This window comes from Nomascus leucogenys, chromosome 8, assembly GCF_006542625.1.
Source record: "Nomascus leucogenys isolate Asia chromosome 8, Asia_NLE_v1, whole genome shotgun sequence".
Taxonomy (NCBI): Eukaryota; Metazoa; Chordata; class Mammalia; order Primates; family Hylobatidae; genus Nomascus; species Nomascus leucogenys.
In genome coordinates this window covers 20,764,032-20,781,464 of record NC_044388.1, presented here as the reverse complement: position 1 = coordinate 20,781,464, position 17,433 = coordinate 20,764,032, and the positions used below count along the sequence as shown (strand labels likewise).

Here is a 17,433-nt window from a genome sequence, read left to right as displayed (position 1 = left end):
CATCCAGTATGCCCACCTCCCTCTCCCTTGACTACCCCAGCCTCTGCCCAATCACGCCCTGCCCTCTACCCTTCAGAGGACACCTTGCCATCTATGGAGCTGGAGCTATTCCTATGGTCTCTCTGGGTCCGCATGACCTTACATGGCACTCCTCTCACCTTCTGCCCATCCAACGAAATTCTTTCTTCCTTCGAAGCTCTCTTTTCAGTAAGGCCTTCCTTGGCCCAAAACAGGATGGATCACCCTCCCCTGAGCCCTGGTCATTGCCTCTCTGTTATGGCCTCTCCATTGGTAATGTTTCTGCAGATGTGTTACATCTTCCTGCTAGATCCCTGAGGGCAAGGTAGGTGGCTGAGTCAGCTTCACGTCCCCAGTGGCACCTGGTATGTGGGTGGACAGGGCTGCTTCCTGCAGGGGCTCCCAGGCAGGGGTTCTGTGGGTTCACAGTTCATCTCCTCAGGAGCCAAGCAGGGTGGGGCCATCTCTTTGGACTGATGCCCCCGCCCCCCTTTCCATCCTTTGAGCCACTTCCTTTCTGAGGAGCCTTCCTGAGTGAGGGGGCTGAAGAGAGAAAAGAGAAGATGGGGCAATAAATAATTCTACTCTTTGGAAAATATTGGAGGGGTAGGGAGAGAGGGCGAGGAAGGAGTTTAAAAGAGATATTCAGCCGGGCGCGGTGGCTCACGCCTGTAATCCCAGCACTTGGGGAGGCCCAGGCGGACGGATCACTTGAGGTCAGAAATTCGAGACCAGCCTGGCCAACATGGTGAAACCCCCATCTCTACTAAAAATACAAAAATTAGCTGGGCATGGTGGCAGGCACCTGTAATCCCAGCTACTCAGGAGGCTGAAGCAGGAAAATTACTTGAACCCAGGAGGCAGAGGTTACAGTGAGCTGAGATCTTGCCACTGCACTCCTGCCTGGGTGACAGAGTGAGACTCCATCTCAAAAATAGATAAATAAATAAGATATCCCTGTGCCTGGGACCAGTTGGATAATCATCCAGAGTTGGACTAGGCCCCGCAGATTGGTTCCTGACACTACCTTTGACAGTCTGATGGAAGTCCCAAACCCACTCTCGGGGGAAAAACTGCATATACCTACATCCAAGGTTTTGCACCCCGTTTCCCAGGGTTCCAGAACCCCTGTCCCAGCGCCATCGTGAGATAGCCTTGGCCTCTGTAGACCACAGGTTAAAACTGCCCTGGTCTAGTCCTACATTCCCCTTAGAGATAAGAATCTTGAACCTCAAAGAGAAGTGATGCCTGCAAGGTCACAGCACTGACTGGAGGCCACCCTGGTACACAATCAGTCCGTGACTCCAGTGAGTGTCAGCCAGGCGGCCCTAGAGGTTGTTGTGCTGGTTCCTCTGCCTTCTCCTAGATTCCCCTCTCCTGATCCTTTCCCACCGAGGCAGCCAATGGAAGTGGGAGCCTGCCTGGGCAAAGATGGAGAGCCAGGTCCTCTGGCTGCAGGGGGTGGGGATGAAACCCAGCTGAGACATGATCTCCCAGAGGTCAGGGTGGGGAAGTTCAGGTTGCTGAGTCCTTCAGTATAGCCTGGCAGAAAACAGGCAGGGGTAACGGATGCCCTCCAGCAACTGGGAGGAAGCTGCAGGGAAACTGCAGTGGTGGCAGCAGGCTCCCTGCCACATCATGTTGGGAGGTGACCTCGGTTTCTGGTGCCCAGTTCTGTGGGACCAGATAGTGCTGGGGGAGGTGGAAAGGGTGAGAGCTTTGTACTTATCCGAGTTAGAGGGAAAGAGGGGCTAAGAGGTGGGGAGGGAATAAAGGCAAAATGCCTTTAGGATGTAATTTGCAATAATCAAATTACAAATTTGGCTGAGTCCTTCCTGTACCCAGACAGAGTATAAGTGAATCAATGTGGTACCTGGGAATTGCCAGCTTCCTGAGAGCATCAGTATTCTTGGACGTTTGTCTTTTGAACAGCATAGTGTTAAGTAAAACATGAATTCAAATCTCAGCCTCACCATTCATCAGCGGCTGATAGGACAAACTCCTGACTGTCTCTCAGGCCACGGTTCTGGAGGAGTTGTTGGGGTCACAGAGGCTTCTGGAAGGCTGCTCCAATGCCACCCTCATATTCTTGGTCACAGAGCTTTTCCACTTCAATTTCACCAAGTGCTTAATTACCCAGAATATTCCTAGGCTGGTGGTTTCCCTGTCTCTCTGGGCTCTTCTGAAAATACCAGAACACAGACTGGAGCTCTTCCTACAGAATTATATTTGTATTTCTTGTTAGAACAAACAACCATAGCTTAGGATAAGATGTTGGCACAGCTCCCTCCCCCCCATGCTGTCAGCATTCTGATTGTACGCATACCTGTCAACCCGCTCAGGAAGGTTCAGTCTCCTCCGGCTGCAGTGGTTTCCCTGGGGTCCTGGCCAGATCTCTCCCCCGGGGTCATTTTATTTCCTGCCCTTCTGGATCTGTGAACTGTATTCCCAGCCCCTGGCTGCCCCAGATGTCATACTACCTGACACCAATGACTGGGTGGCCTCCAAACCCACCCCCCAATATTTTCCCAGAAGAAGGGATCCTTACCTATTTCTCTTCTCAGTCCCCATCTTTTCTTCTCTTTCCTCACTTCCTGTTAGATGGCTTTTGTTCTGGTGCTTTTTTGCCAGCCAGAATGTGACTTTTACCCTCTTCTGAAGACTTTTTCTCTCCAATTAGTCTGCATTCATTCATTCGATCATCAAACACTTTCCATGCCCCTACTTTGTGTAAGCCCTGGTGGATGAAAACAGGCACTAGCCCTGTCCTTGTGGAGTGACATTCTACTGGAGATCAACCTTGATGGAATAATCTCACAATATATAGAATCACAAAGAGAAGTGCTGTGAAGAAAGGCATAGGAAACCATGAAATTGTATCCCAGGTACACATGACAGAGTCTGAGGATTCAAAAAGACTTCCTTCAGGAAGTGATGTTTGAACCCAGATCAGAAGGGAGTTGAGAGGCAGCTGGGGAGGGACGGAGGATGAAGGGAGGATGATCTGGCAGGGGAATGGCCCAGTTTTCAACCTTGGGGCAAATTGAAATCATCTTGAGAGCTTTTAAAAATATGGATGCCTGACCAGGCGCGGCGGCTCACACCTGTAATCCCAGCACTTTGGGAGGCCGAGGCAGGTGGATCACTTGAGGTCAGGAGTTCGAGACCAACCTGGCCAACAGAGTGAAACCCTGTCTCTACTAAAAACACAAAAATTAGCCAAACGTGATGGCACATGCCTGTAGTCCCAGCTACTCGGAAGGTTGAGGCAGGAGAATCACTTAAACCTGAGAGGCGGAGGTTGCAGTGAGCTGAGATTACACCACTGCTCTCCACCCTGGATGACAGAGTGAGACTCCATCTCCAAAAAAAAAAAGGATGCCTTATGCTAAAGTGGTAAAAAAAAATTTTTTTTAATAAATAAAGTGTGGATACTGCCTAGGTTCAGTTCAGTTTTCAGAAGTCTTGATGGAATTGGTCTGAGGTGTATCCTGGTTATCAGAACCTTTAAAAACCAAGGTACTACCTTCACAGTTCTTCCACATTGCTAGGGAGTACACTTTCTGATCATATCTTTTCAAGACATGCCCTCACTTCTTCAGCACCAGGGGAGGGTAAATGGGTGGAGCATATACTAACGTTCTATTTTCTTCCAGAAGAAATGAAAGAAACCCACACCCAGAAATTCCTCTGTTAAGGTCCTACATTGGCCGGGTGTGGTGGCTCATGCCTGTAATCCCAGCCCTTTGGGAAGCTGAGGTGGGCGGATTACTTGAGGTCAGGAGATCGAGACCAGCCTGGCCAACATGGCAAAACCCCGTCTCTACTAAAAATACAAAAATTAGCCTGGCATGGTGGCACACACCTGTAATCCCAGCTACACAGGAGGCTGAGGCAGGAGACTCGCTTGAACCTGGGAGGCAAAGGTTGTAGTGAGCCAAGATTGTGCCACTGCACTCCAGCCTGGGCAACAGAGAAAGACTCCATCTCAAAAAAAAAAAAATTCTATATATAAGAAAAACAAAAGTTTTTTAAAACAATAAAAGTTAACAGTCAATAATGTGTTTGTCAGCAAGAAGCCCTCCGTTAATAATGGTCTAAACAAATAGGGCATTGTTTTTCTCCAATAAAGAAATCCAGAGGCAGACAGTAGCTGGCTTTGATTCAGCCTCTGACTGTCACTGTCAGGGCCCCAGGCCCATGAGCCTTTCGTCTTTCCTGCATGTTGGCTCATCTTCTCATGCTTGTGACTTCCTGGTTGCAACATGGCTGCTGCAACACCAGACATCTTGCCTGTCTTCAAGGCAGGAAGGAGGGGGAAACTATCGCCTACCAGCTATTTTTCTTACCTTATCTCCTCCATGTCTTGGATCAAAAGCATCTCTTTGAACCTCTCCCTCAGGCATACCCTGAAATGCTGTGGACTTTAACCTTTTTTCTGTTGCAAAGGTCGCTCACATCTCCCTGGGTTGTTTGGTCTTCTCTTCCTTGGCTCTAGTAACACAGCAGTCTGTTGCTTCCTAGGACAACTTATAATGGGACCCAAAGGGGAAAGAGGATTTCCCGGGCCTCCAGGAAGATGTCTTTGTGGACCCACTATGAATGTGAATAACCCTTCCTACGGGGAATCTGTGTATGGGCCCAGTTCCCCGCGAGTTCCTGTGGTAAGGCTTTCTGGGGGAAGTCTGGGGTGGTTATCCGTGAAGACCTCTCACCTGATCCTTATGGGGCTTTGTAAAATCCTTTCAGTAAAACTTACTTTTTTTCATGACTCTGAGTACACCTTCATTATAGAAAATTGGAGACTATGAGAAAATCAAAAGAGGAAAACCAAATTGTCCATTTGATTGTGAGTCCATTTTGGAGTATTTTCTTTGTCTTATTAAAATCTAACTTTTATATGGTTGAGATTATATTGCATAAAAATGTACTTTTGGCTGGGCACGGTGGCTCATGCCTGTAATCCCAGAACTTTGGGAGGCCGAGGTGGGTGGATCACCTTGAGAGTCAGGAGCTCACGACCAGCCTGGCCAACATGGCGAAACCCTATCTCTACTAAAAGTACAAAAGTTAGCCAGGCGTTGTGGTGCAACCTGTAATCCCACCTACTCGGGAGGCTGAGGTAGGAGAATTGCTTGAACCCGGGAGGCAGAGGTTGCAGTGAGCCGAGATCGCACTACTTCACTCCAGCCTGGGCAACAGCACGAGACTTCATCTCAAAAAAGAAAAAAAAAAAGTTAAATCCGAGTGAATATTTTAGTTTCAAACTCAGACATTAGGAACTGGATTGAGAAGGTGAGGGAATCAAGACACTCCTCTCACTTCAGAAGGAATGCTAGAGTGTAGTGTGCAAACCCCTCTTCCCACTGTTGAGCAGCCCAAGGATAGAGATTCTGTTTCCTCCTCCAGCTTTTTCCCTGCCCCCTGCAGAAGTGTTTTCTGGAATCCTCACCAGTGTGTTCTCTGGCAGATTTTTGTGGTCAACAACCAGGAGGAGCTTGAGAGGCTGAACACCCAAAACGCCATTGCCTTCCGCAGAGACCAGAGATCTCTGTACTTCAAGGACAGCCTTGGCTGGCTCCCCATCCAGGTACCCCCAGGCCATCACCTCAGGACATACTTCCTGCCCAGGAGAGAGATGCATCCATTAAAGGAAGGGAAGGCCACCCCACTGGGCCTGGAGAGGGCTTTCTACAGTCTGTCTGCATGGGAGGGCTGAGCATCCTCCCTCAAACTATCTCTGAGCAGCCCTCCATTCCCCCACCCTGACCCCCAAATAGAAGCCTCTCTCTGAGCCAGGGTTCCAGATGGTCTCCACATCCCTGCGTGCCAGGTTGCTGTCTTGATCTGACCCAATGTTTAACCAGCTACAGAGCTCTGGGCAACAGGAAAGGAGTTCCTTTCCCACCCCTGGGAGGAAGTCAAGGCATGCCCCCCAGCAGTGCCTTCGGACCAAAACCAATGACCTCGCTGCCTGTGGCTGCCTGGGTATGCCATGCTCCAGTTAATGCTGTGTGCTTCTTTGACCAGCTGACCCCTTTCTACCCTGTGGATTACACTGCAGACCAGCGCGGCACCTGCGGGGATGGGCTCCTGCAGCCCGGGGAGGAGTGTGACGACGGTAACAGCGATGTGGGTGACGACTGCATCCGTGAGTGAGGCCCAGCCCAGGAGGACCTGAGGCCTGAACAGCAGGGGGGTGGGACTCGGGGCCAGCCCTGGACACCAGCTGTGGTGCTTTGGGACCTTTCTAGAGCCAGAGAAGGGTATACCCAGGCCGCCTTGTGCCACCCACCCCAGTCCCTGCTGCCCCAATTTCAGCCCAAATATTAACTCTTCCACCACCCAAGCACCTCACCAGGGGTGGATGTCTAGGATCTTGCCCCCAGTTAGGCCTTCTTTATCTCAAAATGTAGCCACCAGGTCCTCCCAGTCCTACCTCTTAGCAAAACCCATGTTACAGGTGCAGAAGATAAAGGTGATGGGCTCTCACTTTGCATGGAGGAGTGAAAGGCAAAAGGGAGAGGCCAAGAATCTGAATGAGGGCTCATTTACCAGGTAGAGCTCTAGTAGCAAAGCCCTCCATAGGGGAAGCTGGGCCAGCCAGAGCTGCTGTCAGCCTCGTGGGCTGCTGCCTTAACTGGTAGGCAGCAGGCTCTGGGGGGCTTGCTTTTGTTGTTGTTTTTAATCAAGTAACGAAACCAGGAGATGTGGTGGAAAGCAGGAGCTTTAGAGTCAACAGAAGTTGAATGCAGGCCCTGAGAAACACCAGCCACCCTCAGGCTCAAGGCAGAGGCCACATGGAGGGTGGGGTAACGGGGAGGGGGGGCAATTTACAGCTCTGAGCCTCACTTTCCTTGCCTGTAAAATGGGTATGATATGCTGGCTGCTCAAGTCCCTAGAGATCCTGTGAGCTAACATGTGCAGAGATTATCTGGATATAGTAAGGGTTCAACCACCATTCACTGAATTCATTTAGGGCTTGTGGTTTAAGCCCCTGCTCTAAAGAGCCAGGCTGGGGCTCAGGGCTGGGTGTGTGTGGACGCAAAGTCATGGTCCTTGCTCTCAAGAAGCTCAGGGGAGGCTGGGCACAGTGGCTCATGCCTGTAATCTCAACACTTTGGGAAGCTGAGGTTGGAGGATCACTTGAGCCCAGGAGTTCAAGACCAGCCTGGGCAACAGAGCAAGACCCAATCTCTACAAATAAAAATTAAAAATTAAAAAAATTAGCCAGGCTTGGTGGTGCACACTTGTAGTCCCAGCTGCTTAGGAGGGTGAGGTGGGAGGATGATTTGAGCCTAGGGGTTCAAGGCTGCAGTGAACTGCGATTGCGCCGCTGCACTCCAGGCTGGGAAACAGAGCGAGACCCTGTCTCAAAAAAAAAAGAAAGTCCAGGGGAAGGATGACAGGGCAGAGTGTGTGGCGGGAGATGCTGCTGACTGTCTCTCAGTGTGGCCAAACTGTCTTCCGACAGCTCCAGGGATGGCATCCCCTAGAAGGCTGGCCCTGCCCAGAGGCCCTTCTGCCTCTGCTGCACAGTGTCAAATAGGAGCTCTCACAGTAGGAAGGAACTAATGGACTGTCCCTGCCCTGTGAAAACGACGCTGGGGTCCATACTCCAACACCCTCCCATCGTGTGAGAGCAGAGGTCTTTGCTGAAGATCATGTGGCTCCCCAGGGACACAAGGCTGGGCTCACCAGTGTCACGCAGAAGCTCTCTGTTGACAGATGAGAGTCACCATGCACCCTCACTGGGGCTCAGCAGTCTCCCAACCCTCACTCCCGGGACCCCCACACTGGCTTTATGAAGTGGAGGTCATGTCAGTGTCCCAGTTTTGCAGATAACGACCTGGAGTCTCCCCACCCCTCAGCTAGTAAGTGGTGAGGCGGGGCCAGAGCCAGGGTCTCCTTCTTCTTGTCCCATGGCATATCGCTGTGGGACCAGAGCCTGAGGGCAGGCCCTGGAGGAGTGTGAAGCTTAATGGAGGTCAGTTCTTTAAGGGGTGCAGCACTTAGGGTGGATCTCTTGGGCCGCATGGTCCTTATAAGCTGAGGCAAGCCTGTCACCTCTGCTTCTTCTCAGGACTGCACCTCCTTATGTCCCCTCAGGCTGTCACCGTGCCTACTGTGGAGATGGTCACCGGCATAAGGGTGTGGAGGACTGTGACGGCTCTGACTTTGGCTACCTGACATGCGAGACCTATCTCCCTGGGTAGGGATGACTCCCCTCCCTTCCTCTCCCCCCTCTTTCTCCCTCCCTCCTCTTTGCTTTCCTTCTTTCCTTCACAAATATATTGAGTGCCTCTCCACTTTGTGGTGCCTTCTAGACACTGAGGTATGGTGATGAATGACACAACACGTGCTCCCTGCCCACCACGTGCCCTCTTGGTCAGCACTGCCTGCGTGCCACTGTTACTGAGCCACGGCTCCCACAGCCACCTGCTCCATCTGAGGCCCAGAGGGGAGCTGCAGTCTGAGCTCAGCTGCTGCCCTGTATGAGCAGCTCCCAAACTCAGTGGTCACCATGACTACTTACTCTCCTGGGCTGTGGGCCTAGGTGGGAAGCCCAGTGGAGAGTAAAGGTCTCAGGGCATTTCCAAGAATCGACATGTCTACCTAACCTGCCTTCCCTGGAACACCCTGCCCATCCCTCAGGCATGCCTGTGACCTCAAGTGAGATCAAATCAGCCTTAATATCTAATTTCGCAAGCTTGTGGCCCCTCCAAGAAAGTACTCCCTCCAAGGACCCCACTAGTTATCCCTGAGAATCCTCAGTGGCTATTTATGTTGCTCAGGAGAAGTATTCTAGTGTCCTGGCTCCACACTGGCACCTGCCAAGCTAACTGAGGGCCACCACCGCCCCATGAGGTGCTGATTCCATGCCCAGATTGTAACCACTGGGCTCCTTCCAAGGTGCAGAAGGTACATGTCTCCCCAGTCCTTACAGAACCAGAGTTGTGCAACGTTCTCAGGAAAATGGGGAGGCCGTTCCTTTTCACCTAGGCCATGCCCTGCTCTTCCCTGGGTTCCAGAGTGGATCTACTGGTGCCTCCGATCTCTTCTGTCCTTGAGTCCAGTCCCTTCAGCTTTTGTTCCCATCCCTTTTTCTCTTGTAGACTCGGACCTGGGCCCTTGGCAGGGCTGAGGAGCCATGCCTGTCTCTCCATTCCCCCTCTCTGCTCTCTCTTCCAAGGGGGTCTCCCTAACACTCACATATTAGCATGTTCAACCAGGCTGGGAGAACTACAGAGCTGTAGTCTCCCCCAGTCTCTCCCAGACTCTAAGCCCATTTAGGCTTGGCCAGGACCCCACTCCATGTATGTGTCTGTGTGCAGTGCCCCTCTCCTTGAAGGAAGGAAGACCCCTGACAGGCCTCTGCCAGAGAGTTGGCTCTTCATGGCTCCACAGAAACAAATGAATGTAGACAATCAGATATGGAGTACAGGATCGAGTAGAGCCCAGGGCTCCCCCACGCTTACTGTGGTTACGTAGCTACTCCCCAGAAGCCTCAGAGGGACACTTGTGACTGTGCCTGTGAGGTTTAACACCCTGTCTCGGATGATCATCCGGGCCTACAGAGGTATAAACTGCACTGTCCAATATGGTAGCCACCATTCGCAGGCTGCTGTTCAAATGTAAAGTCATTATAAGTAAACTTAAAATGCAGTTACTCAGGCCAGGCACTGTGACTCACGCCTGTAATTCCAGCACTTTGGGAGGCCAAGGTGGGCAGGTCACCTGAGGTTGGGAGTTCGGCACCACCCTGGCCAACATGGTGAACTCCCGCCTCTACTAAAAATACAAAAATTAGCTGGGCTTGGTGGCACATGCCTGTAATCCCAGGTACTCAGGAAGCTGAGGTGGGACAATCACTTGAACCTGGGAGGCGGAGGCTGCAGTGAGCTGAGATCACACCACTGCACTCCAGCCTGGGGGACAGAGCGAAACTCTGTCTCAAAAAAAAAAAAATGCAGTTATTCAGTCACAGTAACTACATTTCAAGAGCTCAATAGCCACATCTGGCCAGTGGCTTCGCAGATACAGGACATTTTTGTTAGTAGGGTGCATTGTAGCAAGGGGGATTCCCTCACAGATGCTGTGCTAAGAGCAGGGTGACCACCTCCTTCCACCCAGGCCTCTAGCTAGAGCTCAAGGCAAAAATCCCAGAGACATGATTCAACTCCCCAGGCCTCTCACTCCAAATGAGAATGGTAAGTTTTTATAGAACCATTGGCCCTTGGCCGCTGTTTGATGAGGTTTGACCGGAAGTCACCAGCATATAAAAGGTGGCCTTTTAGAACGCGTCTTTGCCTCCCTCAGGTCATATGGAGACCTGCGATGCACCCAGTACTGCTACATCGACTCCACGCCCTGCCGCTACTTCACCTGAGGGCCGTGAGGAGAAGGTGGGCTGCGCCCCACAGAACTGGCAGCAGCTTCTCCACCGTCATCAAACTGGCCATATCCTGGCCTCGTCTCCACCAACTTTTGTGTGACAAAAACAAGGACAAATTCCTGCTACTAAGAACATGCTGTTAACTCAGTCTGACTGGAAGAATTTAGGACCACTGCATCCTGTCTTATCCAAGGTACTGGAAAACCTTCCATATGCCCAACCTGAGACCTGTTCCCCATCGCTACCATCTGGCCAAACAACCAGCTACAATGCTCTTCCTCTTCTGGAATGTTGCTGACCCAGGCCGTGGACTTGGCTGAGCACTGTTAGACACACATAGACCTGCAGGCTTTTTTAGTATGTTTTGATCTCTTTGGGGAACCTGGAGTACAGGCCTCTCCACCCCTGACCACCGAAACGTGCAGGCATTCTCCCTCACACCGGGCAGCCCGCTGTCGGGTCTCTCTAGGCCTATGAACCACAAAGCAGGGAAGTGGGCATGTTCTCTCGGGGTGGCTCACAGATTTGAACCTGCCAAAGGATCCCTCGACTGGCCACAGCCCAGCCCAGCCTGACATGGATGTGGCTGCCCAGGAAGAGACTTAACTGTGAAAAAGTACTGAGAACCCACCTGACCCAGGCTTGCCCCAAGCAGAGGCTAGAAAAGAGGCTCCTCTTCTCAGTGTTCCCCAAAGGGGCGGCTCTTGTGGTTTCAAAACCTCTGGCACCATCTTGACCTCTTGGCTCTCTCTGCACTTTGCCCCCTGTCTCGAAAATGTCCCTCATGTCCATTTCCTGTCCAGGAGACTCAGGAGGACTGTGTGACTTGCACAAGCCCACACCTGGGCAGGCTGTTGGTGTCTCCTTGGTCCTTAGGCAGATACTCCCCTGGGTCCCCCATCTAGGGCCAGCTGCAGAGGGCTCCCTCTAGGCAGAGCGTTCCTGGCCGAAGCTCTACCTCTTTGCCTCCTGCTGACCCCTGACAGCGTCCCGTGGCATTTCTTTCATGTCTGCATATTGCATAGCCTTGTCCTCCTGTGTGCCTGAGCTCCTCCCTTTTCGATAAGATTATTAGTCCTGCATATCTGTGAGCTGCCTTTCATCACCATTTTTCCTGAGTAGGGCTTAGTTTTATTTTGGAAAGACATCTCCAAGGTGAGGTCCACCCCCACAGCAGACCTCAAGTAGAAATTGCCCAATTTTTACCAGCTGGAGGGACACCCTTGGGTTTTTGTACGAAGCTATTTAATGAGCCCAAATCTTGGGGACTCAGCAGGCTGGAGCTCGGGGCCTGGTGGACCATCACCTGGCGTCTGTAGGTGGACCCAGTCTCCCACAGGTGACATCAACCTGAGGGTGGCATCTTTAGAGGCAGGCACATGGGCAGCCCTGTTCCCTTCGCCTCTACTGCAAGGCCTGGGGAGATGTTGTTTTCATGCTGCTTCCCCCGTCACACTGGGGTTTCCGGATGGGAAATAAAAAAATAAAGGCAGTTCATTTCCCCGCTGTGGCTCTCTCTTCCATTGGTGGTGGGGGTGGGGCCAGTGTCTCAGCATTGCCAGATGGAGGGAGGAGTCTAAATTCAAATCTGCTTCCCAAACTCTGTGGAGGGTTCTGGAATGTGGAAGCATTCCAGCTCCCTCTGGCACAAGGGAGGAAACAGATCCAGAGATGTCATGGACTTGCCCAAAGTCAAAAAACCCAGTCTTGCTACGCCAGCCCTGTCCTCAGCCCTAGTTTTAGGACCTTGTTTAGGATGGAATGGAGGTCTAGTACTACTCCTGGACCTGGCCAAGAGAGGCCCTGTCCTGGTCCCAAGGCTGGAGGGCCCTACCCTGGCCCTCCTCTGGCCATTACCCTCCCCACAGGGCGAGGTATCTCTGTGGCCAAAGTGACATACCCGCTGGAGCTTGCACGCCCCACTCCTAGACCATGCTCCAGGTACCTGGGAAACCACAGTTTCCCACCCAAGTGGTCTTGAACCTGCTTCCTGGGCCTGCAGGCCTCTTGCCCATGTCTGTCCTCCTGAGTGTGACCTGCACACATGCAGGCCTGGGGGTGGCCAGCAAAAAGTTGTTTGTAGGAATTATAGATGGGGCTTGGAATGTGGGCTAGGGTTTCCTCATGGACACACATGAGGCCCTTCTTAGTGTGGGATGGGCCGGAGTAAAAACAGAAGGGGATCTGGCAGGGGGCTGGACCCTCCTCTCCTCTTGCTACCACAGGACTTTGTGGAATCTAAAATTCCAAATTCAAACCTGGCCTTCCATTCTTTATGAAAGTATCCTTTTTGAGGGAAGCAGATAGAACATATTGAATCGTTTAGTTGGGAGTGGTGGCATGTGCCTATAGTCCCAGCTATTTGGGAAGCTGTGGCGAGAGATCACTTAAGTCCAGGAATTTGTATTCATCCATTTTCATGCTGCTGACAAAGATGTACTTGAGACCAGGCAATTTACAAAAGAAAGAGGTTTAATTTGACTTACAGTTCCACGTGGCTGGGGAAGCCTCACAATCATGGTAGAAGTCACATCTTATGTGGATGGCAGCGGGGAAAGAGAGAGAATGAGAAAGAGCTTGTGCAGGGGAACTCCTCCTTTTAAAACCGTCAGATCTCATGAGACTTATTCACTATCACGAGAGCAGCATGGGAAAGACTTGCCCCCATGATTCAGTGACCTCCCACCAGGTGCCTCCCACAACCTGTGGGAATTCAAGATGAGATTTGGGTGGGGACACAGCCAAACCAGATCAGGTGGCACGTGCCTGTAGTCCCAGCTGCTTGGGAGGCTGTGGAGAGAGGATCACTTGAGTCCAGGAACTCAAGGCCAGCCTGGGCAAAACAGTGAGACCCCCCCGCCACCTCTAAAAAACAAAAAGCAAAATAACAAAAATAGTCTGTTCTTTGATTATAATGTAAATACCTAAACATTTGGTATGTGAGTGTCCATATATGCTCTTTCCTGGACCCTGAAATATTAGGGATGGGCCTGTCTCGAGCTATTTCAAGGGACGGTTCTGAAAGGCTGAGGACATGAAAGGATTCAAAGTCACATGTTTTAAGAATATGTGTAATAGTAGTAATTCTGGCCCTTTGGCATTTTGAAATTGAAAGATAAGAGATCAGGGAAGGTGGGCAGCTCCCAGCCCTTCCCTGAAATCCTAACTGTGATGTAGGGAGCTGGTTCCCCATGAACAAAAGTGGGTGTGCTGCCCAGGGAGCCATAGAGTTGGTATCCAAGAGCTCATCTATGCCAAGTAAATGTTTCCTGAGATAATCTGCTGGTCCTGGAGGAAGCTGGGGTGCTACAATGAATGTGGAGGGAAGAACACTGAACGGGGGTGCAGGTACCTGTATTCAGACTGGGTTCATCACTTCTCATGGTCTCAATTTCCTCACCTGAAAAAGACTTTTAATAAGGGCTGATTTTTCTTCCAACTCTAACAGATTGTGGGTGTGGCACCTGCCCTTCAGCTCTGACAGAACATACCCTAGGAGCAGGAACAGATTCCCTTAGCTGCTCCTGAGGCTGTCACATGGGGTGGCTTAGAATAAGACAGGGTCTCAGAGATGCAGTTGGTCACCAAAGAAGGCTATGCCAGTCCATATGCTTTTGTTGGCAAGAACAGAAAATCCAATCTGAATACCACATATTTATTGGTTCACATAACTTTAAAAGTCCACTGGGGTGGGGTGATCAGGCATGATTCAATCAAGGTCCCCACTCTATTCCTCTGCTGTCCTCTCAACTATTTGAACCTTTCCATTAATTTGATCCTTAGGGTGGATCCTTAGGGTGTTGACTGCTGCAGTTTCACGCTTACATCTGCACCCTGCAAAATCCAGAGGAAGAGACAATGCCTATTCCAGTGGCTCCCAAGAAATTCTTTTCCAGCCAGGCATGGTGGCTCATGCCTGTAATCCCAGCACTTTGGTAGGCTAAGGTGGGTGAATTGCTTGAGCTCAGGAGTTTGAGATCAGCCTGGATAACATGGCGAAACCCCATCTCTACAAAAAATACAAAAATCAGCCGGGTGGAGTGGCGTGCACCTTCAGTCCCAGCTACTTGGGAGGCTGAGGCAGGAGGATCGCTTGGGCCCAGCAGGTTGGGGCTGCAGTGAGCCATAATCACACCACGGGACTCCAGCCTGGGTGACAGAGTGAGACCCTTTCTCAAAAAAAAAGAAAGAAAATTTATTTTCTAGAAGTCCCCAGCAAACCAAGGAGGCAGTGAGCCTCCTTGGTCTGCTTTGGGCCACACGCCTGTTCCTGAACCAATTTCTGTTGGTCAGGAGAATGGCACTTGCTGACGAATGAAGGCTGGGTTCCTGAATCCATGGAGACAAAGGTTATAAGAATTTAGGACCACTGCATCCTCTCTTAATCCAAAGTACCGGAAAACCTTCCACATGTCCAACCTGAGAACTGTTCCCCATCACTACCATCCAGCCAAACAATCGGCTACAATGCTCTTCCTCTTCTAGAATGTTGCTGACCCAGGCCATGGGCTTGGCTTAGCACTGTTAGACACATTACTCTTAGCCTATCCCCTGGAGATTCTCCAGAAGCACAGAGGCTACATAGGGGTGACTTCTGGACCAAATATTAGGGAGCATGAATTGGGGGAATGGGTACAGGGCACACGTAATGTCCATTCCACTGGTTGTCTGGTTTTGCTTCTCCTTTTGGCAGGAATAGGTGCTGAGCTGCTTGAGGCAAACCTTTGGGAAGACTGCTCACACCATACGCAGAAGGAAGGCTACTGGTTGATTCTTTTTTTTTTTTTGAGATGGAGTCTCACTGTGTTGCCCAGGCTGGAGTGCAGCGGCGGCCAATCTTAGCTCACTGCAACCTCCGCCTCCCAGGTTCAAGCAATTCTCCTGCCTCAGCCTCCTGAGTAGGTGGGATTATAGGCACATGCCACCATGTCTGGCTAATTTTTGTATTTTTTTTTTGAGACAGTCTTGTTCTGTTGCTCAGGCTGGAGTGCAGTGGCGTGATCTCGGCTCACTGCAAGCTCCGCCTCCCAGGTTCATGCCATTCTCCTGCCTCAGCATCCTGAGTAGCTGGGACTACAGGCGACCACCGCCACACCCGGCTAATTTTTGGTATTTTTAGTAGAGATGGGGTTTCACCGTGTTAGCCAGGATGGTCTCAATCTCCTGACCTTGTGATCTGCCTGCCTCGGCCTCCCAAAGTGCTGGGATTACAGGCATGAGCCACCACGCCCGGCCTGTACTTTTAGTAGAGATGGGGTTTCATCATGTTGACTGGGCTGGTCTTGAACTCCTGACCTCAAGTGATCCTCCTGCCTTGGCCTCCCAAAGTGCTGGGATTACAGACAGACATGAGCCACTGTGCCCGGCCTGCTGGTCGAGTCTTTTTTTTTTTTTTCTTTTTTGGTAGAGATTGAGTCTCACTATGTTGTCCAGGGTGGTCTCAAACTCTTGGCCTCAAGCGATCTTCCCACCTCCACCCCCCGAAGTATTGGGATTGCAGGCCTGGTTGATTTTGACAGGTCCACTCACAGAGGCTGACTTCTCACAGAGTGCCATAGGTCAAGAAAGATGTGGTGTAGTTTGTGAAAAAAGCAGAAGATTGGATTCAGACATCTGGATTTGAAGCCTGGCTCTGCCACAAACTCGCTGTTTAATTAACCCGCTTAATTTACTTCACTTCTCTGAGTCTCTGTTTTCTTACCTCTAAATGGGGAATAATAGTACCTTATTTCAAGGTTGTGGTGAATTTTAGTGATAACATGGTTTAAAGCCGGGTGTGGTGGCTCATGCCTGTAGTCCCAGCACTTTGAGAGGCCACGGTGGGCAGATCACCTGAGGTCAGGAGTTCAAGATTAGCCTGGCCAATATGGTGAAACACCCAACTCCCCTAAAACTACAAAAATTAGCCAGGTGTAGTGGTGCACGCCTGTAATCCCAGCTACTGGGGAGGCTGAAGCATGAGAATCTTTTGAACCTCGGAGTCAGAAGTTGCAGTGAGCCGAGATTGTGCCACTGCACTCCAGCCTGGGTGACAAAGTGAGACTGTCTCAAAAAAAAAAAAAAAGAAACTGTTTAGGAAGTGTTGGATTTTATTTGTTATTATCATTATTTAGTGGCTCAGGCCAAATCAGTCACCTCTTTGGGGATCTAGGGGTATTCACAAAGTTTCACAGTGATTTTTTTCAGGTGGCAGGAGTAACAAACCAAGGCTAGAGATGTCATTGGAAAGAAAGCAGTAGTCACTCAAAATAAGGAATGGTTTGCCGGACGCAGTGGCTCATGCCTATAATCCCAGCACTTTGGGAGGCCAAGGTGGGTGGATCACCTGAGGTCAGGAGTTTGAGACTAGCCTGGCCAACATGGTGAAACCTCATCTCTACTAAAAATACAAAAAACTTAGCTGGGCATGGTGGCAGGCACCTGTAATCCCAGCTACTTGGGAGGCTGAGGCAGGAGAATCTTTTGAACCCGCGAGGCGGAGATTGTAGTGAGCATCATGCATTGCACTCCAGCCTAGGCAACAGAGCAAGACTCCCTCTCAAGGAAAAAAAAAAAAAAAGGAATGGTTATGACACTTTTCAATTGCAGCAGCGTGGGAGAAATATTCCTCCTGTTAACGTTGCAACTGGCTTTCTGGTGTCGGCTATGACAGTCTGAGGCATGGTAGGGGCACAGAGCTGACTTACTCTCTTTATCCAGACTGATTTTTTTACTCTTTCAGTACTGGACTGGTTTTGATGCTTTCACCAGTAACAGAAGCTCAAGCTGTGCTCAACTGACCCCCAAGGATCCAGCCTGTCTCTGGGATTCTCTAGGCCGTCCCAGAACTCCTACCATGACCAGGGAAGTGTAGGGTTGGAGTTTGGCCCTAGCCCTCTTATCTATCCACCTGCAAAGCCATTTTAGTAACAGATTTGGAAGCAAAGTAAGGTTTTTGATGGAAGCTTGGTCACCAGCACTTCACTTAGGAACCAGTGCTAGGGAAGCGGGTGGGACAATTTCTGAGTGTCTCCTGGGAC

The 17,433-nt window shown here is 50.7% G+C and overlaps 1 protein-coding gene across 1 annotated transcript in view; it reads left to right on the top strand.

Annotated features, from left to right (window-relative positions):
- Nucleotides 1-11,918, top strand: part of COLQ (collagen like tail subunit of asymmetric acetylcholinesterase) — a 38,249-nt gene extending 26,331 nt beyond the window's left edge. The window contains exons 12-16 of the mRNA XM_030816855.1: nucleotides 4,543-4,682; nucleotides 5,489-5,608; nucleotides 6,049-6,169; nucleotides 8,128-8,230; nucleotides 10,339-11,918. Of these exons, the coding sequence (XP_030672715.1) occupies nucleotides 4,543-4,682; nucleotides 5,489-5,608; nucleotides 6,049-6,169; nucleotides 8,128-8,230; nucleotides 10,339-10,408 (554 nt within the window). The 3' untranslated portion in view covers nucleotides 10,409-11,918. The remainder of the gene's footprint in view (nucleotides 1-4,542; nucleotides 4,683-5,488; nucleotides 5,609-6,048; nucleotides 6,170-8,127; nucleotides 8,231-10,338) is intronic.
- The last annotated feature ends 5,515 nt before the right edge of the window (nucleotides 11,919-17,433 follow it).